Source organism: Puma concolor, chromosome A1 (genome assembly GCF_028749965.1).
Source record: "Puma concolor isolate L17-30 chromosome A1, mPumCon1.1.hap2, whole genome shotgun sequence".
NCBI lineage: Eukaryota > Metazoa > Chordata > Mammalia > Carnivora > Felidae > Puma > Puma concolor.
In genome coordinates, this window is record NC_141667.1 from 11,261,226 (window position 1) to 11,284,818 (window position 23,593).

At 40.3% G+C, this 23,593-nt stretch overlaps 1 protein-coding gene across 1 annotated transcript in view; it reads right to left on the minus strand.

Annotated features, from left to right (window-relative positions):
• The window catches only part of DNAH5 (dynein axonemal heavy chain 5), a 244,685-nt gene that overhangs the window by 102,841 nt on the left and 118,251 nt on the right, over positions 1 to 23,593 (minus strand). The window contains exons 42-50 of the mRNA XM_086676209.1: positions 22,545 to 22,691; positions 19,660 to 19,901; positions 15,712 to 15,888; positions 15,101 to 15,302; positions 13,396 to 13,538; positions 12,546 to 12,680; positions 2,301 to 2,423; positions 1,910 to 2,123; positions 302 to 525 (exon numbers count right to left, since the gene is read on the minus strand). Coding sequence (XP_086532335.1) covers positions 302 to 525; positions 1,910 to 2,123; positions 2,301 to 2,423; positions 12,546 to 12,680; positions 13,396 to 13,538; positions 15,101 to 15,302; positions 15,712 to 15,888; positions 19,660 to 19,901; positions 22,545 to 22,691 — 1,607 coding nt within the window. The remainder of the gene's footprint in view (positions 1 to 301; positions 526 to 1,909; positions 2,124 to 2,300; positions 2,424 to 12,545; positions 12,681 to 13,395; positions 13,539 to 15,100; positions 15,303 to 15,711; positions 15,889 to 19,659; positions 19,902 to 22,544; positions 22,692 to 23,593) is intronic.

Consider the following 23,593-nt stretch of genomic DNA (forward strand, 5'->3'; position numbering starts at 1 on the left):
AGCCATCAGCCCAGAGCCCGACGCGGGGCTCGAACTCACGGAGCGCGAGATCGTGACCTGGCTGAAGTCGGACGCTTAACCGACTGCGCCACCCAGGCGCCCCGTTTAATTGGAATTTTTTAAAAGAAACTTCCTGATGTACTTTTCCCTTATTTATGTTAGCTGAAAGGCAGAAAAAAAATGCATGCTAAAACATCCCAAAATATTTCATCATCCCACCAAACATTACATTACGAATAACAGTTTAGGGAATAGAATAAATAACGATGCCATTTATTTTCTCCTCTTATATTTCACTTACATCTGGTTCCTTGATAACCTCTGAGGTGGTGTTCAGCATTCCCTGCCAGATCCTAGAAAGATCTCGAAGGTTAAACACATAATGGAATTTTGCAGGGGTAGGGAGCATTTTCATCTTGGTCATCTGCCACAGTCGACGTGTCAGGGGGACCAATTTCTTTACTGAATCTCTCACGCCATCTGAGAAGCCCCTCTGACTGCAATAGTGGCCTACCCCAATCACACCTGAAAGGGGAAAAAAGTCATAACATTCTGAGTGATGGTTCAAGTCAGTGAAATTAAAATGGAAAACATTATACTATAGAGTTTGCACAATTATCATATACAGTATAATCGATGACCACATATCAAAGAAATTTACATTCGTGTTCTCTTATTTTTTTAATCTAAAAAATAGATATAGGCTCAAGGAAGTTAGCATCCTAATACCGAAAAGCTGGTTGAGAAACACTACTGAAAACTCTAGGTAAATGAATTCAGTATTATTAAGTGGGTGACATTAAATACATAAAGATGCTTTCGAAAGACATAAGGAAAAGGGAGGTGTCGGGAACCCTTAAGATTTCTCCATTCTACTGTTGCCTTTCCAAGCATTACAAAATATTTTAATTTACTTTGTGTGTAAAACTTTCTAGGCAAAAAAAGAATAATTAAAATTGATTAGTCTTTTTTTTTTTTCTGGTCCATTGTAATTTTCCCAGGTTTAGACAATTCACATATCACTTGGTTTCCAAACTTTTGCCCACTATCATGATTGAAGGCAGATATGGCCAAACCCCACTAGCCCAGGGTGCTGAGATGACATTCTAGTCTGCCAGAAATTAATTAGAGTATCCTAATGCATTTTCTCTCAGTAGTAGTTTCAGAAATGGTAAGTTAACACCTAACACAATGCGTACATAACTTTACACTCTTTTTCTGCAAAGAGAAACTACAAAATCAACTATAAACTCATCATTATTCAGTTTGACAATCATAGTTATCTCCTGGGCTAGTGCCGATATAGATATAGATATAGATATGTAGATATGTAGATATATATAGATAGATAGATATCTATATATCTATATAGATATATAGTGTTTATCTCCTGGGCTAGATATTATTTCTGAAATACTACATATTTAATCAATCAGTAACTTATTACAATCCTGTAAATTACTCTGATGATCAGACTCTGGATAATCTCTGCTATGGGCAAAATTATTGCTTTGGCCAAAATCATTATGTGGCTTGGTTAGTCTCAGCCACATAAGCATTTGGCATGGTAGTCTATCAATCGGACCTGAAATAGGTATATCCATGAGGAAACAATCTCATCATCTTCACGTTCATTTAATGTTTAGCCTCCTTGGTTAAGAAGCTGGCAACAGTCACTTTAAGAAAAACAAAGGTAGAAAGGATCTACCTAGGCACCCAATTCACTACATATATATAAAAATTCCTTATAGAAACAAAATCCTGATATAAACACTACTTGAGAGTACATGGTAAAAAGGACTGAAAAGCCACCCAATGCCCCTTCTGTGTTGACCTCTGGGTAGATATCTTCTTATTGGAATGCAAGTAGGTATTACTCCCTCCCCGTGCCCCACTGACACCATTTTACCAAAGATCTTGTCCATGGAAGCATCAGAAGGCAACGTGCAGTTGAATATAGAGAACTGTCTTTTGAGTCTTTGGGGAATATCATTGCGTCCACCCCCAGGATGGATCATGGCTGCCAAAAATTGGATGTCCACAATGCTGGTAAACTCCCCAGGCTTCTCCAGGTTATAAAACCCATTCTGTTCCATCAGCTGTCGTACTATCTCATTAGTAACCTAAGAAAGACAACGTTCAGAATTTAAAGGTCACTCCTTTACATCCCAGAAGCTAATGCCTTGATGTTGCCAAATAATGGAATTTCTTGGAATTCAGTAACAGCATATTGAAAAAGTAGAAAAATATTTACTCATCAATATTGAGTTGACATAAAGTGTGCAATGGAATCAATATACCTGATCGCCCCACTCATTGATTACTGGCATATTCACATCATCAATAAAAACAGTCATCTTCTTTCCCGCAGGAGGGCCATACGTTGTACCCATGCGTTTATCCACATAGCTCTCTATTGTCCTCTGCAAAACAAGAAAGCCAACAGAAAGATTTGTGAAAATATACCCTAAGACACGGTGAATGATTTTTAAAATCTAGGAACATTTGAATTGACAGGAATTACTCACAGACACCCCCGAAAACTCTCCTTAATTCTGGAAACCAGGGCATGAAGTGCCTAAAGTATCTTGCATAATGTTCACCTTCGAAAATCTGCTTTCATTTTGGAGTACGTGAAATTCTAATTACTGTAAATTTTGAGTGGGATGAGACTCCTTAGTCTATTCCTAAAGATTTTGTCTCATTGTTCTTATACGGATGACACTGCATTCCCCAGCCCCATTATTCAAAGAATTTAGCCCTTCTAAAAGTTTCCCTGTAAATCAGGGACAAAATTAAACAGGGCAACTGTCCAAGAAGCTTGCTAGGTCGGTGCTCTGAGCCACACAGCCCGTCCCAACGTGAAGACTGCTCTGTCTCCATTGAGAAGGCCACCCACGGGCTTCTGTAGTGGACACAATCCAGATCCAAGGCTTTGGGACAGCTGCAAGTACAGTGAATCACCTCTCACCCCCTGATACAAAATAGCAAACCACGCCCCGCTGGGTCTCTCTCATTTCTCCATTCTGAGTTTAGGTGGTAAAGAAAACTAACTATACTGGGCTCTATTTAAAAAACAAACAAAAACAAAAAAATTTTAAAAACCACACTTTTCCTAGCAATATGAAAAAAGGAGTATTGGAAGAAGTAAGGGAAACCTGGGGAGGGACCCAGACTATCAATCATTTCAAGGGTAGTACCGTGTGGTTTGGAAATCAACCAGTCATTCAAAATGTATGCCCTGAGTAACCAGAGCTAGAACACAAATAAAACAGAAAAGGCTTCATGGTCCTCATGCTCTAGAAGTTCAGTCTTAAAGACCTCGTTCCATACCTACCACTGTAGCAATTTACTGATCCAAGATTTTAAGTTGTGTTAAAGATAATGTAGGGGCACCTGGGTGGCTCAGTCGGTTAAGCATCTGACTCTTGATTTCAGCTCAGGTCACGATCTCCTGGCTCGTGAGATCAAGCCCTTGCAATGGGCTCTGGGCTGACAGTGTGGAGCCTGCTTGGAATTCTCTCTCCCTCTCTCTCTGCCCCACCCCAGATAGTGTGCATGCTCTCTCACTCTCTTTCTCTCTCTCAAAATAAATGAATAAACATTTAAAAAAGATAGTGTATAAATGTAGGAGAAAGTGGAGATACATTGACCCAAAATGCATCCTCCTCCTATCCAAAAAAGCTTACTTATTTCATGATGAAGAGCAAACTAGTTAAAAATGACTTCAATAGGGGCGCCTGGGTGGCTCAGTCGGTTGAGCGGCCGACTTCGGCTCAGGTCATGATCTCACGGTCCGTGAGTTCAAGCCCCGCGTCAGGCTCTGTGCTGACAGCTCAGAGCCTGGAGCCTGTTTCAGATTCTGTGTCTCCCTCTCTCTGACCCTCCCCCGTTCATGCTCTGTCTCTCTCTGTCTCAAAAATAAATAAATGTTAAAAAAAAAAAAAATGGGGCGCCTGGGTGGCGCAGTCGGTTAGGCATCCGACTTCAGCCAGGTCACGATCTCGCGGTCCATGAGTTCGAGCCCCACGTCAGGCTCTGGGCTGATGGCTCAGAGCCTGGAGCCTGTTTCCGATTCTGTGTCTCCCTCTCTCTCTGCCCCTCCCCCGTTCATGCTCTGTCTCTCTCTGTCCCAAAAATAAATAAATGTTGAAAAAAAAAAAATGACTTCAATAATCCAAGACACAACCACAAAATAAGGCCAACATAGAAGCAAAAAGTCATATATTTGTCCTCGGAAATCTTTGCAGTTTGGTCATTTCAAATTATAATTTCCCATCACCATTTTAATGAATAAGGGCAAGAGATATGACATTTTTTCACCATTTCCAAATATAAAGATATATAAATATATCACAACTCATTCAATTACAAAGTAAATCTCTCAAGACAACAGTACAATGGCAAAAAGAATTTCCTATTTCCCTGAAATAAAAGCAAGCTGTTTAAAGTAATGAACTGGCTAAATTTAGCTCTGCTTTTCAATGAATTTAAATGTGTAAGGCGATTCATAATCTCCTGACACCTTCCTATGGCAAGCTAGAGGCTTCCAGATATTCCCTTGTCTATTAATGAGACCTCATAAACACATGAAGATTTTATGTCTTGGGGCGCCTGAGTGGCTCTCAGTTAAGTGTCGGACTCAGGTCATGATCTCGCGGTTTGTGAGCTTGAGCCCCACATCGGGCTCTGTGCTGACAGCTCGGAGCCTGGAGCCTGCTTCAGATTCTGTGTCTCCCTCTCTCTCTGCCCCTCCCCCACTCAAGCTCGTTCGCTCTCTCTCTCTCTCTCTCTTTCTCTCACTCTCAAAAATAAACATTAAAAAAAAAAAAGATTTTATGTCTTGGGCGCCATCTAAGAGGTAAAAGGCCACAGGTGGAATAGGTGAAGTGATATGGAGTAATAGTCCCACACCTGCACTTTCCTCCCCTTCACGGTGACCCTATTTTTTTTTCAAAATAACAGGAAATCGTTAGTAAGCTATATGTCATAAAAAGGCTAAGCTGACAAAAAAAAAAAACAAAAAACAAGAGGGAGTAAAATGAAGCAGCTTCTGACCCTGGAGTTGAGACCTTTCTGTTTTTAGAACTGCTACCCATTAAATCATTACATAATGCATCTGGAGTTTGAGGAGACCTCCTAGAGTTCGGAAGCACAAGAACTGTAGGTTCTACTCCATCACATAACTACTTGGAAATGTTTGGGAAAACCATATATGTGGACTAGTATCTCCAGCTGGGCTTCCGCACTTGGATGATCCATACTTGGCATCAAGAAGTCAACATATCCAACATAAATGCCTCTTACCCCAAAGTCTGCACCCCCTGCTGGGCACCCATTTCAGGGCTCTACACCAATGACCCGACTGTCCCGTCCAAACATTTCCCCATCCAACATCAATACATTCTCTCTCTTCTAATTTCCATACTCCTATTTGATGTATCTCCTCCTCCCTGGACAATGATATTCCCAAGGTCAGTTATTTGTCTTTCTCAGGGGGATTCATGTCACAAACTCTTAAACTGCCCCCATTCTGCCTCCTCCAGCCAGTCCTGATAACTTCTTAATAAGTCATATATACTATGTTGTGTGATTTACAATTTTATCTAGAATTTTCTGTCTCCCCCCAAAAATCAGTCTAAAGAACTACAGATAATCTTTGTTGTGTTTCACCACCCACACACTCTCGGATTTCCTTCACCTGGGTTCCCACTTCAACCACTGTTTTGGTGAGATGGACCCCGGTGTAGTTAACAAAAATTGGCATATTTGTTTATCTGAGTACTGTGTCTCCCACTGGAATGTAAAGAGGAAAGACATTTTGTTTGTCTTGTTCATCACTACAACCTCTGGGTCCAGAAAGGTATATGGCACAGTGTCCTTATTTGTAAGTATTTGATATACAGATAAATGAGAAAAAGAAACCTGGGAGTCATCCGTAACTTTCTTCTCTCTCTTCTCCCCCTCTCTTCTTTTTTTTTTAATTTTTTTTTAATGTTTATTCATTTTTTGATAGAGAGAGACAGAGAGTGATTGGGGGAGGGGCAGAGAGAGAGGGAGAGACAGAATCCGAAGCAGGCTCCAGGCTCCGAGCTGTCAGCACGGAGCCCGATGCAGGGCTTGAACTCACGGACCGCGAGATCGTGACCTGGGCCAAAGCTGGACGCCCAACCGACTGAGCCACCCAGGCGCCCCTACCCTTGTCTTCTAACAACACCTACTCCGACAACAACAGGTGTGCTTCCATTCTAACTTTTGCTACTTGGTCCAGCCCTCATCTCCCAGTTCTCTCTGAAAACACCCGTATCTCTTCATCTTGTCCTCCCCTCTGCAGACAGCATGAGCCTTCTAAAGGGGCAGCGTCACCCTGCAAAATACTCCACCGGTTCTCCAGGAGTGATTTACAAGGATTGCCATGATGTTCCCACGTACATCTGCAGTCTCACCTCTAAAGACCCCTTAGTCTCTTTGTTCTGGGCCCTCACCATCGTAATTCATTCGTATTCAGTTAACAGTAAAACACATACCACACAGTGATGCTCAGCTCACAGGCTAGTGTTCGTTAAGGGGTCCTTATTTACATATTCCTAGAGTAGCCATTTCTGAGCCAAAAAATCTCTCAGCATTAGCATCAGCTAAACACAATTTGTCAAAAATTGATTTAGATGAATGATCTTCCATCAATGTCACTTCTCTCAACACAGCTATTGATAAAAAAAAAAAAAATTGAGGGGCGCCTGGGTGGCGCAGTCGGTTAAGCGTCCGACTTCAGCCAGGTCACGATCTCGCGGTCCGTGAGTTCGAGCCCCGCGTCGGGCTCTGGGCTGATGGCTCGGAGCCTGGAGCCTGTTTCTGATTCTGTGTCTCCCTCTCTCTCTGCCCCTCCCCCATTCATGCTCTGTCTCTCTCTGTCCCAAAAATAAATAAAAACGTGGAAAAAAAAATATTTAAAAAAAAAAAAATTGAGATCTCTAGCAAGAACTTGGACTAAGGGCAGTTTATGCTGTTGTCTGAGAACAAACAAAAACTCTACTCTGAAATCAGAGGATGTTAGTGAGCATGATATCATCTTAAGCACTCTATGGAATCTTAGAAAGATTCTGTTCTTGTTGTCTGCCTATCTCACACATGGCATGGCGAGGGCTGGCCCAAGTTGCGACAACAGCATTTTAAGAAATAAAAACCAGAAGGCTAGAAATCCAGACAGACTTGGGAATGTAGGTGAAGAAAGCTGCCTGTGTCCATGCTAAGCGAGGAGCCCTACAACTGGGGTAATTCAATTTTTTGAATTAATTTCTTAATAGTTCAGCCTCTATAACTCCTAAAATATATAATATTAATATGACATAAGTATGGAATTTCCTTAAGTAAAGTCAGCTTTTTCATTACATTGATTTCTATAATCTTCTGAAGAAACTACTTCCTTCCTCCTCTGGTCTCCACAACACTTTTAGATTACACCATAAGTAGCACTTATCACATCAGTTATACTTGATTGTATACATGTCTATTTCCCCAACCAGATAGAGGGCGGAACACTGCATTGGAAGAGATACTGGCAGGGTCATGTACAGTTGAGAAGGTTGTGCACTGCCCAATTCTTGGGTTTATCATTCACACAATTGTCTCTGTAATAGGACATAGCACAAATCTGCATAACCTGCATAGTCACAAGTGGAAGTGTATATAAAGACATTTAAATTACAGATACATGTGTATGTGTGTATATACACAACACAGTATTATCCATAAATGATATATGTCAAAGTACAGGGTGAGCTTAATGCATTATAAACATGAAGGATATTTTATTATCACTTACAGGTAACTCTATATATCAGCATTTAAGTCATTTTCATATATATTACATCCAACTGAATTGAAATATAAAATATGCTTGGGGCGCCTGAGTGGCTCAGTCGGTTGAGCATCTGACTTCAGCTCAAGTCATGATCTCACGGCTTGTGAGTTCAAGCCCTGCGTTGGGCTCTGTGCTGACATCTCAGAGCCTGGAGCCTGCTTCAGATTCTCTGTCTCCCTCTCTCTTTCTGCCCCTCCCCAACTCATGCTGTCTTTCTCTTTCTCTCTCTCTCTCTCTCAAAAATAAATAAACATTAAAAAAATTTTAAATATGCTTAATTTTAGGCCTACATATCTGCTGTTTAGCTAAAAGATAAAAATGGAGAGCTTATGTTCTTATTAAGACATCTATTGAGGGGTGCCTGGGTGGCTCAGTTGGTTAAGCATCCAACTTCAGCTCAGGTCATGATCTCACGGTTTGTGAGTTTGAGTCCCATGTTGGGTTCCGTGCTCATAGCTCAGAGCCTGGATCCTGCTTCAGATTCTTTGTCTCCTTCTCTCTCTGCCTCTCCCCTGCTTGTGCTCTCTCTCTCAAAAATAAATAAACATTAAAAAAAAATTTTTTTAAGACATCTAATGCTTGAATAAGATCTTCCCCTTTTACTATAAATCACCAAAAGCAAATGAAAAATCTTACATTAGTAAAGTGTAAAATGCTCAATAGCATATTATAAAGAAAAGTAAAATATCTAAAACAATGTGAAAATACAATAACAATGTAAGTAGAAGCTAAAAATAAAACAAGATCACTAAGTGATAAATCAGTCATTTGAATATTAATGTGGATAAAGAAAAGCCAATTGGAAGGAGGCATATGGGTGAACTGGAAAAGCACAGAACATATGGGGACCTGGTTTCTCACCAGTTTCTGCTACCGGCTAACTGTGTGAACACAGACAAGTACCTCAGTCTCCCTCGAACTGAGTACATTCATAGTAACAGTAAAACCTGACATTTTTAGAGACCTTCACCGTGGAAACATACTTTCACATGTTATCTCTTATGATTCTACTCCAGAAACTCATCTTAAAACTATGCTCTGAAGAATCAGAAGGATTTTCTGCAACTATAGGGGCCTCTGCAGGAAGCAAGCATGAAGTCGGGAAGGGTTTCAGGAGTCCAGCTCCAATTCCACCAGAGCAAATCTATGGTCACCTGTTTCATAGCTTGGTCTTCTGCATATGATTTCATTTGGAAAAGTGGTTCTGAGTCTTTTAAAAAAATGTGGAATTTCTTTCTAGGCTCTATGAGTCTCATTTTTTAAAAAGAAAACCTAGTGCCATACAACTATTTAGAAGACAATTATATTCAAAACATTTTAAGATTATTTTTAGAAAAGATCAACTTTTTCAGAAATTCTCTAAAGAAACTTTCTTCTTAACTTCCTGTATTGTTTAACTTTTTAAAGGTATGTGTAGATTACCTCTAAAACAGAAAGAAAACACTTAAAATAATATTTGTTGGGGAAAAAATTGAGATCTCTCTCTTAAAAGACTAACTGAATTGCCTTCGCCAAAAAGATCAGGGCATCGTACAACTTTTGCCCAAACTACCCACTTTCGATAGTTACAGGGATGCCATTACTTATTAATCCAAGCCAATGGAAGTAAACTAGACTGTTCTAGATGAAGACGGACATATAGTCAAATACTGACAAAAGCTGTGCATGTGACACCTTGGGGAAAATAAAAGAAACCATAAATGAAGACAACCTGTCAAGCAACAGACGTGTGGCCTCGATTGGACTGTGTGCTATCATGGTAACACAGGAGGGACGCACAGTATCTATTTTCTCGTCTACAATTTCAGTTGCGTTTGGACCCAGGTAAGCAGAAGATACCGAGAAAGATGCTCATCTCCCTCAAAACTCACTTTAGCATGAACGGTGGAAAATTACAGTGAGAAAGTTAATTATAGCAGGCTAGGTAATTGAAACTTTCTAAAATTAATGAGTCTAGCTTAGTAGAAAGCTTGGATACTCAGCAGGTAACAGGCACTGAGCAGACTACATGATCCTATGATGCTTCTGAGCAGGAAAAGAAACAGTGAACTATCGATGACAGCTTGACACCGGGGTCGGAGGGAATTGGACTAACGTAGCTGGGAATCAGCTAATGGGACCTGAAAGAATACACATGTTTGTGTTCTAAAAGCCTGCCTATTATTGTCCTAATTATTACATTCCAATGTGGTGCAACTTCTAGAAATCTATTATATCATTTATGAATTTTGATATCAACAAACAGGCTGCTTTCTAGATAACATATGCCTTTTTTCCAGGGAATTAATAAATGTCTCATGTTAAAGAGACGTGGCCTACAGATCTTTATCACCCTGAAGGAGTAAATAACACCAAGAGTTACTAATAAAAATACAGTGACAGGGTCTTGTTACATACTAAATGATTTGGCTGGCCTTTGTCCCTGGTTCCTAGGAGGGAGTCTTTAAACACCTGCAATTCCCCGAGTAATAAGAATTTGTTGTTCATGGTGGGTCCCCTCAGTCTACTCTTGCCCGAAAGGCCAACTGTGTGATTTGAGGGTTGGTGATTTGGACCATGTGACATCAGTGGATATTTTGGGAGGAGAGGGGGCTTGGAGACTGAGTTCAATCACATGGCCAATGATTCCATCAGTCACGCCTACGTCATGAAGCCCGACAGAGCTCTGGACAGTGTCGTTCAGGTGAGCTTACCAGTTGGGGACGCACTTGGATGTGCCTGGAAGACAACACATGCTGAGGACACAAGAAGTTTTCGGCCGGGACCCTCCCAACCATTGCCTCAATGCATCTCTTCTTGTGGCTGATCCTGATTCATATCTTTTATAATAAAACTGTAATCATTAGCCAGCACTTTCCTAAATTCTGAGAGTCATTCTGGTGAATTACGGAGAGGGAGTCATAGGAACCGCTGAACTTTGAGCCAGGTTTCGGAAATGCTGGTGGCCTGGAAACTGAGGCAGGTGGCTGATACCTGAAGTGAGGGAAGGTCTGGGGGGGACTGAGCCCTTTGCCTGTAAAGCCTCAGTAACTCCAGGTAGTTACTGTCAGAATTACATTACAGCCCCAAAGATTTACTCCAGTCTCAAGAAATGTGAACTGATAATTACACAACATAATAGGGGGAAAGAATCACACTTTCATTTAATGTTTGAAAACCTGCATCCGCAAAGAAGTTATAATTAAAACCTTTAAGGGGATGCTCTCCTAAAGTAAAACTAACAAAAGTTCTTCAAATGTGAGATAATACCAAGGGAATGTGCATAATGTCAGTAACAAAGGAATATGTATAACATTAGCATCTTGCCAGCCTAGGGTAATTTAACGTGCTATTCCCCAAACACAAAAATATCACAGCTCAGTCTTTGCAGTTTCAGGCTGACCTTCCACGCAGACATTCCTTCCCATCACGACACGGTAAACGGTATTCATCTGACAGAGGGCTAGCAGGTATTGGAAATTCCATCTCTAACAGGAGCAGAAAACAGTTGACAGTCTTATTTAGAAACTTAATCAATGGTCTTAGTTTATTGGCACTCTCCAGTCACCAATTACATGAAGGGATAAAAGGTCAGGATGTAGCCAGGCTGTCAACAAGTTTCATTGCTCTTTGATATTTTAATTCCAACAACTACAGCACAACAAAGTTAATCAAGACCAAAGTTCTTCGGGTTGGAAGTCTCCTAAAAATTCCCCTTCCATCTTCAAGTTATGAAATGTATCCTTTTTATTTATGTATTAATGTTCTAACAGATATGAGGGATGATTTGAAAACAACCCCAGCATGAGTTGACATAGGATTCTCTCCCCAGTTTCCACAGGGTCTTAAACAACTTAGGACCAGAGCAAAACCACCAGGCCACCACTGCGATCCCAGTCATTCTTGGCAGTGTTGTTCACAGAAGCAAAGCAAATTTGAGGGATTTTTTTTTTTCTATTACTCCTCAATAATACAGTAGGGTAAAATCTTGAATGTGCTAACTCTACGATTTATTCCTGCCATTGATAATGGGAGCCATGGTGTAATGTTAAGTCAGGGTACAACAGAATAAATCAGCAATGTCGGGACTGGAGATCAGACAAGGAACGAAAGCAAGACTGGAAGAGAATTAGACTTGTACCAGTCGGAGATCTTTCCACACTAATACCCTGGTGTGGACCCTGAGAATGTGAATTATGGAGAGGTGGGCAGGGAGAATGAAGAGAAAGAAGAAGATGTGAAAAGTATTTCCGTAGGTACATTTTCAGACCTTGATTCAAGAGAGACCCATCAAAGACGACCGGTGTCTAGCCTAGAGGCTAGAATAATAGTAACAACGACAGAAGAGCAGACACTAGGGAGAGGAAGCAGGTTTGGATGGAGGAATGAATGATATTCCTTTCAGTTTTGGGTTTTACATGTTCACAGGCTTTCTTTACGTATTTTAAACAGTATTGAGGCATTTAACACCCTATATAAGCTTTTTATTTCTCCACAATTTAAGATTATACAGTATAACTCAACTAGGGGGAGATTCTATTGCAGGTAAATAATACAGATAATGGAAGGCATATGTAGGGGACTTATCACGGCTGGGAAAAAGTGCAGATGAAGTCAATGGGCACAGGCTTCCCAGGGAAGAGAGTGGAGCCTCCAAACTTTATCACAAACTTGGTCTTAATGAGCAATACCAAAAAGCCAGTACCTGAAACATCAGTGGGGTGGTTGCAGAAGAAAAATTCAGACTCTTGGTTATGTGACTTTCAGAATCGTATTTTGACATAAATCCTTTGATAATGACTGTTTTGGCTGTTCCTTGCTCCCCAATTAACAGCACGGCCTAAAAGAGAAGTTGAGAAAGAAACCCAAGGAATGCAATAAAATGATTATGGGCTACCTCGTGCTCCCCCTCTCCAAATTCGCACGTCGAAGCCCTAATACCCAGGGCCTCAGAATGTGACTGTATTTGCAGAGAGGGCCTTTAAAGAGACGATGAGGTTAAAATGAGGCCATTAAGGTGGACCCTAGTTCAATCTAAGCAGCCTCTGTAGAAGAGGAGGAAGTCTGGATACACAGGTAACAGGAGAGATGAACACAGATAAAGACCACAGAGAAGGCAGCCAGCTGCGAGCCAAGGAGAGAGGCCCCCGGGGAAACTAAACCCGCCAGCACCTTAACCTTGGACTCCAAGCCTCCAGAACTAGGAGGAAAGAAAGGTCTGTCGTTTAGGCCACCCAGCCTATGGTGATTTATTTGGGCAGCCCTGGCAAACTAACACAATTATCAGAAGAGAAGAATGTCTCTTTGGACAAACGAGTCAAAATTCACTGTCTCTCAACTAACATGTGAGAACAAATCACTTGCTCATGAATTGGAACCAGGCAACTCTACGGCTGTCAGTGGAGAATAAGAAAAGTAGTGTATCCATTTGGGTCATATTTTCATTTCCTCTAGACAGCAACCTAAAGCATTTTAAGATAAATGCAAGATGCCTTGTGTTTTCGAGGGACGTTTGAAAATGTGCTATTGTTAACAATTAAGTTAAAGAGCCGTACCTTGCCCTGTTTAGCGATGGTTTTGATTAGGAAGTCGGTCCTCACGTTGTCGACATTTGGTACCAGGATGGAGCCGTATTCTGGAGTGACGTCAGGTGGATACACATATTCCTCGGTACACGTGTTCCAGTGAAGCCACTGACCTGAGGTGCACACAGAACATTCACATATTCATACGCCTATTAATGATTTAATTCCTAACTGTCACGAGCAGATGTCCTGGACATCTCATGAAGCATCTTTCAAAATCTCCCCGTAAAATAAGATCATTACAATGGTAGCTCTACGTAGTATTTAAGTATGTGTTGGCCGAGTCAGAATTTCCCAAGGAACAATTCCAAAGTGGTAATATTAGGAAATATTAAGAAGTGTCTTGGAATTTTCTTTTTAAACATGTCAGTTTTCAATAATGTCTGAATAAAAATTAAGAATACAGTGATAAGGGACTGGGTGGCTCAGTCGGTTAAGCGTCAGACTCTAGGTTTCAGCTCAGGTCATGATCTCACAGTTCATGGGTTCGAGCCCTACATGGGGTTTGGTGCTGACGGCACAGAGCCTGCTCGGGATTCTCGCTCTCTCCTCTCTCTCTGTCCCTCCCATGCTCACTCTCATTCTCTCTCTCAAAAATAAATAAACATTCAAAAAGAACACAGTTGGGATGCCTAGGTGGCTCAGGTGGTTAAGCGTCCGACTTCGGCTCAGGTCCTGATCTCACGGTCCGTGAGTTCGAGCCCCGCGTTGGACTCTGGGCTGACAGCTCAGAGCCTGGAGCCCGCTTCAGATTCTGTCTCCCCTCTCTCTGCCCCTCCCCCACTCACGTTCAGTCTCTTTCTCTCTCTCAAAAATAAATAAACATTAAAAAAATTTTTAAATAAAAATAAAAAATAAAAAAGAATATAGTGATAGTAGTATGTACCTAAAACCACTTAAAATATCCAATCTCATAAGCTTTTCATTACGTACTTCCTTTAATTATAGAACCAAAAATAAAAGATACATAAATATTGTGTATATATATATATATATATATATATATATATATACATGTTTTATATAGATGTACTTTATATATGCACATATAAATAAACTTAAGGTATATCTGGATAGATCTATAGACATAGATAAACACATATTTAGTAAAAATATACTTCACACTTTGTAATCTTTATGTAAATTTCTGATTATATTATACAAATGACTGAAATAGATCTGATTCGGAGATTTTTCTTTTCTAATTTTTTTTTAAATTTTTTCTTAACATTTATTTTTGAGACAGAGAGAGACAGAGAAAGAAAGGGGGAGGGTCAGAGAGAGGAGACACAGAATCTGAAACAGGCTCCAGGCTCTGAGCTGTCAGCACAGAGCCCAACGCAGGGCTCGAACTCACAGACTGCGAGATCATGACCTGAGCCAAAGTCAGACGCTCAACCGACTGAGCCACCCAGGAGCTCCTCTAATTTGTTTTTAATTCATTAAAAGTTTAGTAAATAATATACCTAACAAGGGGAAGATATGCATCTGGGACATAAATGAAATAAAGTTTTGAAAAAGAAACAATCAGGTTTCATCACACATAAAGATTTCCCTTTTAATTTCACAGCGTGTGTTTTAATTACCATTTAGAAAAATAAAAGCTATGTAAACATTAGCCAGTGGAAAAACCTGCTCCCGTGTGTTAGGTAGGAACGGAAGCAAGTGTCCTCACCACTGGACGAGACATGATAGTCAAACATGGTGTCATCGGTCCCCGCTAGAGGCGGCAAATCCAAGGTCAGCGTTTCCTGAGAACGCAGCCAGTGCTCCACCCGACGTCGGCCCTCCAATTCCAGCACGGCCCCGACGCTCCACATGAGGGAGAAGACATACAGTCTCCCCAGGTGCTCTGGCGTGACCTCCGCACCTTGCTCCTGGGCACGGAAGAAACTTTTTGTTTTAGTCACTCAATTCTCAAGCCTAAATTTTGCTTTGAGGTTTCAATAAAAATAATAAAAAATGTCAAAGGGACAATACCTTTTCCCAAGACAAGAACAAGGAAAAGATGAGTAAAACTGGAAACATACAGAATTTATCTCAATACCAAGTCAGCGCCCAAAATAAATCTGGATGTTTATTAGATGACTGTGAACTTGCCACTAAATTACAAACCCGTGACTTACTTGGGGAGAAAAGTAATGAGAAAAATAAAAAAGATGCAGGGGGACGTTTGAAACATCCCCCCATCCATAGCTCTAAGAGAGCCAGTTTCAAAGACTATACTCTCTGCACAACATGGCTCAGTTAATAAGAGAGAAATTTCTAGAAAGTTGAGCAATTTACCTTTGGAGGGATCAGCCCTTGAAGCATGTCAATGCTCTGCATGATCACAAAGGCCTCAGGTATCTCCATCTTGTGTTCTAAGTTCTGAATACTGAAGCGATACAGGTCGGGAAAAGACTTGATGTACAGCTGACGAAGAATTTCAGCTTCTTGGGGTGAGCGCTTCTTAAGGAAACCCTGTTAATTTACATATTAATGCACTAATAAATGTATTAGCATGCCAGGAGAATGGCCATTTTGGGACAAAAATTTTTTAAATATCAATGGACTATAATAACATCTAGTGATAATACTGCAGATGGGATGTGCCAGGGCCTTGCTATACATTCTTTCATGCGTTAACTCATTTAATGCTCAAAATAATGCTATGAGGTAGGAGCTATTATTATCCTCCTTTTACAGATGAGAAAACCAAAGTCCAGGGGCCTCTGGGTGGCTCAGTCAGTTGAGCGTCCAACTTCGGCTCAGGTCACGATCTCACGGCTCGTGAGTTCGAACCCCGCGTTGAGCCTGCTTCGGGTTCTGTGTCTCCCTCTCTCTCTGCCCCTCCTCCACTCGTGTTCTGTCTCTCTCTGTCTCTCAAAAATGAATAAACATTTAAAAAATATTAAAAAAAAAAAAAGAAAGAAAGAAAACTGAAGCCCAAAGAGTTTAAGTGATGTGCCCAGGATCCCACAGCCAGTGGGTAGCCAGGTGAGTGCCAAGTCCAGAATTCAAACCCACATGTTCTGTTACCACCCTACACATGTGCTCAGGTCTTGAAACCAAAATGGACAAAAAGTCTTCAGCTCTTGATTAAAATACACTAGAAGACAATGAGGAGGCATACATAAGAGAAATAATTCAGGAAAAGAAAAAGGACTAAAAGATGAACACAGCAAATCCATACCTACATTTTCTTAAGTGGGAAACAAAGATTTATCAAATTAGCTGTTTCCTTTTATTTCTTCTGATGTAACTAATAACCAGTGTGGAAAAATATCAAAGAATACTCAGGAAAATGGAGAATTGAGTCACTTGGAGAGCCCACTGTAGAAAAGTGCATGTGATCCCTAACAAAATACCATGTAACACACAATATTCTCTGAAGCTGAGACAAGTTCCCTTGGCCTCAAGAGATCAGCTCATTCTCAGACACTGAACAGAAGCAATAAAATGTTGATTCCAAATTATTCATCAATTCATGAATTTACCAGGGTTCCACAGCAACAAAAACAGAACATAGCACTTTCAAGTTGATGGAAGCAGAAAGGTCATACACAAGGCCAAGAAATCAGCTTGGCTCCCAGGAGCTGACAGATTCCTATGAACAAAACTTCTCCACCTGCCTGCCTCTAATAACTCCCTGGAGCTGCCTGATACTGCTCTAAACACTTTCAGTCCGATTCTTTGTGAGTCTTGCTTCTTGCTAATCATTTGTGAGAAGAAACTGCACTATTGAAAAGCATTATAAAAAATTAGGTAAGTGCAGCATTAAGACCTTATTCAGCCTCAACACAGAACATAATAGAAGCTTATTTCATAAAAAGCAAAGTCTAAATATTCATTAGCTAGTGGTGTAAAAGTATTTTTTAAAAGCCTTCGTGGATGCGAAGTATTGGGGGAAAATCACACAAAGACTTTTTTTCACTTGGAGCTTGCTGCCGTATCTGTGGTTGCCAAATCTGAAGCTACTGCAGTGCTTTTAAAAACAAAAACAAAAACAAAAACCAACTCCTGGACCTCTGTCCCCAGAGGTTCTAATCTGGTAGGACTGGGGTATGACCCAATCACCTGTATTTTAAAGAACCGTCAATTAAGCGTCCGACTTCAGCCAGGTCACGATCTCGCGGTCCGTGAGTTCGAGCCCCGCGTCGGGCTCTGGGCTGATGGCTCAGAGCCTGGAGCCTGTTTCCGATTCTGTGTCTCCCTCTCTCTCTGCCCCTCCCCCGTTCATGCTCTGTCTCTGTCTGTCCCAAAAATAAATAAACGTTGAAAAAAAAAAAAAAATTTAAAGAACCGTCATTGATGACTATTTTTGCAAAGCCAGGGTTCAGAACCCTTGCTCTGTATTCTCCTTAATGGATGGATAATTTGATTGCAAAATCTGAAATCTTTAGAAGCATGTTTAGTGACACATCCAATTATACGTAAGCAACATTTTGCTATGTAATCGCCCCCTTTTTCACATCTTGACACTTCACCAAACCTAAACCCTTGTGCAAGCCAGAGTTCTGTAAATCCTGAGATATTATTAAAAGCTAAGACATATTGATACAGAAAGGCAAGTACAAAAATTTAATGATGATGTAAAATAAACACCTACTTCATTTAAATTATGATTTTATAAGTTTTCAATCAAAATCATTTCTAAAAACTTAGGTAAATAAAATAATAAATTTAACTAACAATGTCAAAAAGAGGTTTCACACGTGGCTACTCTAATAAACATTCTGCCCAGGGCGCCTGGGTGGCTCTGTCAGTTAAGTGTCCAACTTTGGCTTAGGTCATGGTCTCACAGTTCATGAGTTCAAGCCCCACATCAGGCTCTGTGCTGACAGCTCAGAGCCTGAAGCCTGCTTCTCTCTCTGCCCCTCCCCCATTCATGCTCTATCTGTCTCTCTCTCCCTCTCTCTCTCTCTCTCAAAAATAAACATTAAAAAAATTAATAAGCATTCTGCCCTACATTATAGTATTTATTTAGTAAAATATCTAAGTATACAAGGCATTTAATTATAATCTAATTATAATCAATACACTCTAGAATGTACCGGTGATAAGAAAATAATATAGCTTTCCATGAATTGAAGAGACATTGTCTGAAATATTATTTCCAAGAACAAACTTAAAACAAATATTATGGCTATTGAATCTCATCAAAATTCCTTATATACAATTTTAATAAATTGTTTTCTCCAAGCTAATGTTTCTAAGATGGGCGCTCCCAAACTTTACAGGCATGAGTACCTTTTAAAAATGTCATGAATTCCCAAAGTGATAAAATTAAATCTCACTTATTCACAGTTTGGCGGGATTACTGATTCAGCTAGGCCTTGCCATTACTCCACAACCCACAGTGGACATCACATCACCGGTCTAAGGAGATGCAAAGAGCCCAGAAGAAATCAATCAGAACACCGAGGGCACCTGGAAGGGACAATCAGGGTTTCGATGTCCCGAAGGATACAAGATCTGCCAGAAACAGTAGCAACGAAATGCAATCACACCGCAGGTCTGCAGAAAAATCAGCATGCGCTGTACCAGAACACGAAAAGATCCATTTTCCTCTTTGGGTCCACAAAAGAAAGACTCCATGCTGATTCAAAGGGGCACGTGCACCCCAGTGTTTATGGCAGCACTTTCAACAACAGCCAAATGATGGAAAGAGGCTAAAAGTCCATCAACTGATGAATGGATAAAGAAGATGTGGTTTATATATATATACAATGGAGTACTACCTGGCAGTCAAAAAGAATGAAACCTTACCATTCATAACAACGTAGACGGAGCTAGAATGTATTATGCCAAGTGAAATAAGTCAGTCGGAGAGAGACAGATACCATATGTTTTCACTCATATGTGGATCTTGAGAAAGGTAACAGAAGACCATGGGGGAAGAGATGGGGAGAAAAATAGTTACAAATAGAGAGGGAAGAGGCAAACCATAAGACACTCTGAAATAAACAGAACAAACTGAGGGTGGATGGGGAGTGGTGGGGGAGAGGGCAAAATGGGTGACGGGCACTGAGGAGGGCACTTGTTGGATGAGCACTGGGTGTTGTATGTAAGCAATGAACCATGGGAATCTACCCCAAAAACCAAGAGCACACTTTACACACTGTATGCTAGCTAATTTGACAATAAATTATATTAAAAGAAAAAAAAAAAGCTGGACATGAAAAAAAAATTAAATTAAATTAAATTAAATTAAATTAAATTAAATTAAAAAAAATGAAGACTCCACTATACCTCAAGGATAGGACTCCAATCGAGGACAGAAGAACTCATGAAAACCATTCCATTTCTTGACACCGTAGCAGGTGAAGCGTTGTCAATGTTATGAGGTTCAAAAATGATCTTACAGTTTGGAGCCATGGGAATCCGATCACCATTGGCAAGGGTTAGAGTTTTGTTATCATCCAAAACAGAATTCAGATTTTCAATCCAGATGGCATCTACTGGACCATCAAGAACTATCCAGATATGCTCCCCTAGAATAGCCCACGAAAGGTGGGGGGGGGGGGAAATACACACACACATATATACATATACACATAACTAGTATACTTGAAGAAGTACTATAATTTGATGTAATTTTCATTAATATTTAAATAAAACTTTGATAGAAATGATTATCGTATTTTGTCACATAGGACTTTTCCAGTTCTATCTATAGACATTGTTTAAAGCACATAACCAAAGGAAAAAAGTTATTTGTTCGTTGAACAAATATTCATTGAGCACCTTCTATGTATCAGCACTATTCTAGGGTCTGGGGACATTACGGTAAAAATAAGACACTGTCCTGTCTTCACAGAGCTTACATTCTAAGGGGTAGAGATGATAATGAAACCAATAAGCAAATAACATGTACGATAAGAACAATCAGGAAGAAAAGAGGGTGGGGCATTTTGATAAGGTAATCAATAAAATATTTCAGGAGAATGAAGTGATATAGGGATCTAGAGGCAGAATTTTCCAGGCAGTAAGAATACCAAGTGCAAAGGTCTCAAAGTGAGTACAAATTGAGGCTGTTCTAGAAAGCAAGAGTTGGAGAAGAGAAAAGGGAATGTGAGTGCCATCAGAAGGACAGGCAGAACCACAGAACTGATTCTGGCTGGTACATGTCACATTTGAGATGTCCCACACACCTCCCACAACGTTGTTGAGCTGGGGATTCAAGGGAGAGGTCAGGGCTGAAGATTAGAATGTAGAAGCCATTGGCTTAGAGATGGCACTTAAAACCATGGACTGGGTATGTTTCTTCTAGGGAGTACAAGTAGACAGAGGCAGGAGGTCTGAGCACAGAGCCACTTCAAAGTTCAGACTTCTGGTACAGTCTCCTTTGCAGACTCCTCCCTCTGACAGACCCCTCATGAGGCAGAAGTAGAAGGACAGCAAGCAGGTTAAGTTTCCCTGATGTCAAGTGACAGAAGAGGTCCAAGAAGGGGAGTGATCAACCATGCCAGGTTCTGTGCAAACCGGACTAGCCTGAGAACCGACAATTTGTATCTGACAAGCTGGAGGCCATGAGCCCCTTGGAGGGGCTACGGGGGACAAAACTGATGGGAATCACTTAAGGAGATATTTGGAAGTAAAAAAAAAAAGTGACAAGCATCAGCAGAATGGTCAACGGAATGCCATCGTAAATTTCGGTATCTGGTTTAATAATTCCTCCTAATTTCTTAATCTCTAGTTTCTCTTACTGACACCATGACCAAGTTTGGAACTCTAATCTTTATTTACTGTGCCACAGCTGTAAAATATTATGTGTCAAATAAAATGCTTTTAAAAATTTTAATTATGCTCAGTCGACTGAATTTAAGTAAAATGATGATCTAAACACCCGAGTCACTTAGAAAAGGTATGTTGCCTTCTTTAAAGAGGGAAAAAAACCACTGCTTTGAGCTCGCATTCTTTGAGGTAGCACTGGGCACTGCATATGTGTTTACATAGGATTACTGGAACAAGACAGAGACAAACTTTCATTTATTTCCAGTAAAACAACAATGTCTAATATGAGCACACTTTAGAAATTATACATGTTCATGCCTCTTTTGACAACTGATGTTAGGTTGCTGAGCTCCGTTCCCTAAATGAGTGGCGCCACCTTAAACATTTCTCAGTAGACAGTGTTCCAAAGACAAGACTCATGAAGAAATGTCCCCAGTATCTTTTCCTTCCCCTGCATCCTTCCTTCTCCCCGCAAGTGCATTCACTATGCCTTTCTCCCACTTACTCGAGAGTGAGAAAACACGAGGAGAGGAGAGTTGATATCACCTCTTCCATCTGAGCCTGTATCCCAGGAACATTGGGTTCAATTTAGAGACTCCAAAAGTAAGAGCGCATTCAGAGTGAACCACTAGCCCTTAACGAGTTTCTTCACAGGATAACCAAACACCAGTGTGTGTCTAAACAGCAATATTTGTTAGTTCAATAGAGACTTTGTTTTTGATATATGCAATTTTCTTCCCAAAGAAGCCCATTTCCCCCTGCGATTTTATAGGGGGATCAGTATTCTAAAAATAGGCTATGCTTAAACAAAAATAACATTTTTAAAAGATTCAGGGAAATGGTTATGGTAGAGTCACTTTATTCAACACTATCAATTTTCCTTAACAGCTTTTTCTTTCTATTTTATTCTAAGATATCACAGGGATACAAAAACACTTATTGAAAAGGAAAACCAGGGGCGCCTGGGTGGCGCAGTCGGTTAAGCGTCCGACTTCAGCCAGGTCACGATCTCGCAGTCCGGGAGTTCGAGCCCCGCGTCGGGCTCTGGGCTGATGGCTCAGAGCCTGGAGCCTGTTTCTGATTCTGTGTCTCCCTCTCTCTCTGCCCCTCCCCCGTTCACGCTCTGTCTCTCTCTGTCCCAAAAATAAATAAAAACGTTGAAAAAAAAAATTTGAAAAGGAAAACCATTCCCTTTGTAATAACAACAAAGAAAAAAAGGTGGGAGAGGGGGATTTTAAATATACTAATCAATAGTTTCAGTATTTCAACATTGACAAATATACTGATTCAGGACTTGCTGGTCTCCTCGTATGGAGAATACAGTTGTTCTACTAATTCTAAATAGGCACCCTAAGATTTTATCTAGAAGTACAGGTCGAAAATAACACTTCATTTTCTACCTTTCTTAGCTCTCAACGTTTTCCTCCAAAGAGTTGAAAATATCCCATCAGTCCAATCATTTGTGGCCACATCAAGTCGACCAAACATCTGTGGGGCTGTAATCGCTTTGGGATTCATCCTCATTTCCCGGTGTGGTTTTCCACAATCTGTACCAAGTAAATCCAAAACAATGTTTAAACAACGCAGATGTAGAGCAAGCCATCATTAGGTAACACTGTACTAATTGCAATGTACTGTCAACAGGTGTTCAAAATAGGAAAAATACAAAATTACACGAAAACATTATGTATTCCTGCATTCCAAGGTATCATAATTAACATCGTTACATTTTATGGACTAACATACTTTTGTTTCTATCTTCTGTAAAAGCAAGCTGCAGGAAACATAATGGGGGTGGGGGAAGGATACCATGTTGGCATGGATGAAGGAATTAATGTAATCTGGAAGTTCTTCCAATTTCACAGCTCAAAAATCTTTTGATTTATGATATATTGGATTAAGCCTGGTCTCTGAAATACCACCCAGAAGATGCTGCATTCTCTGCATTCCCGACTTCAATTTGCTGAGATGTGTTCTTACTCGTTTGGGAAAAAAAAAAAAACTAAGCGAAACTAATATTGTAGGAATCAAGGACTTTTCGTTTACAGCCAAATTCAAAAAAGGTTTTTGACTCTTTCACACCCTAAAACTACTTCTAAATAAGCTAGATTCTGTACATAAGGGACTGTGGTTAATAAGCAGAAAAGTGAAGAATAAGGTTTAAAGTATAAAATGATAAAAATTGATGCTGAAACATTACATACTGTGCGAAAGGTTGACAAACACAGGCAAACATACATAATAACTATGCACATTGAAAAAGGTGTTAAAACCCACTAAAACCCATTTAGAAAATTAGACCATAGTTCTCTTTTTTTTAAATCACAAAAAGACTCGGGGTAATTATTTGCAGTATTTTACAACGCTGAAGGGAAACTGCATCACAACTCAGCTTCTTCAATAAATGATATCCATAAGACTAGCAAAACTATATCTTTTACCTAAAGGC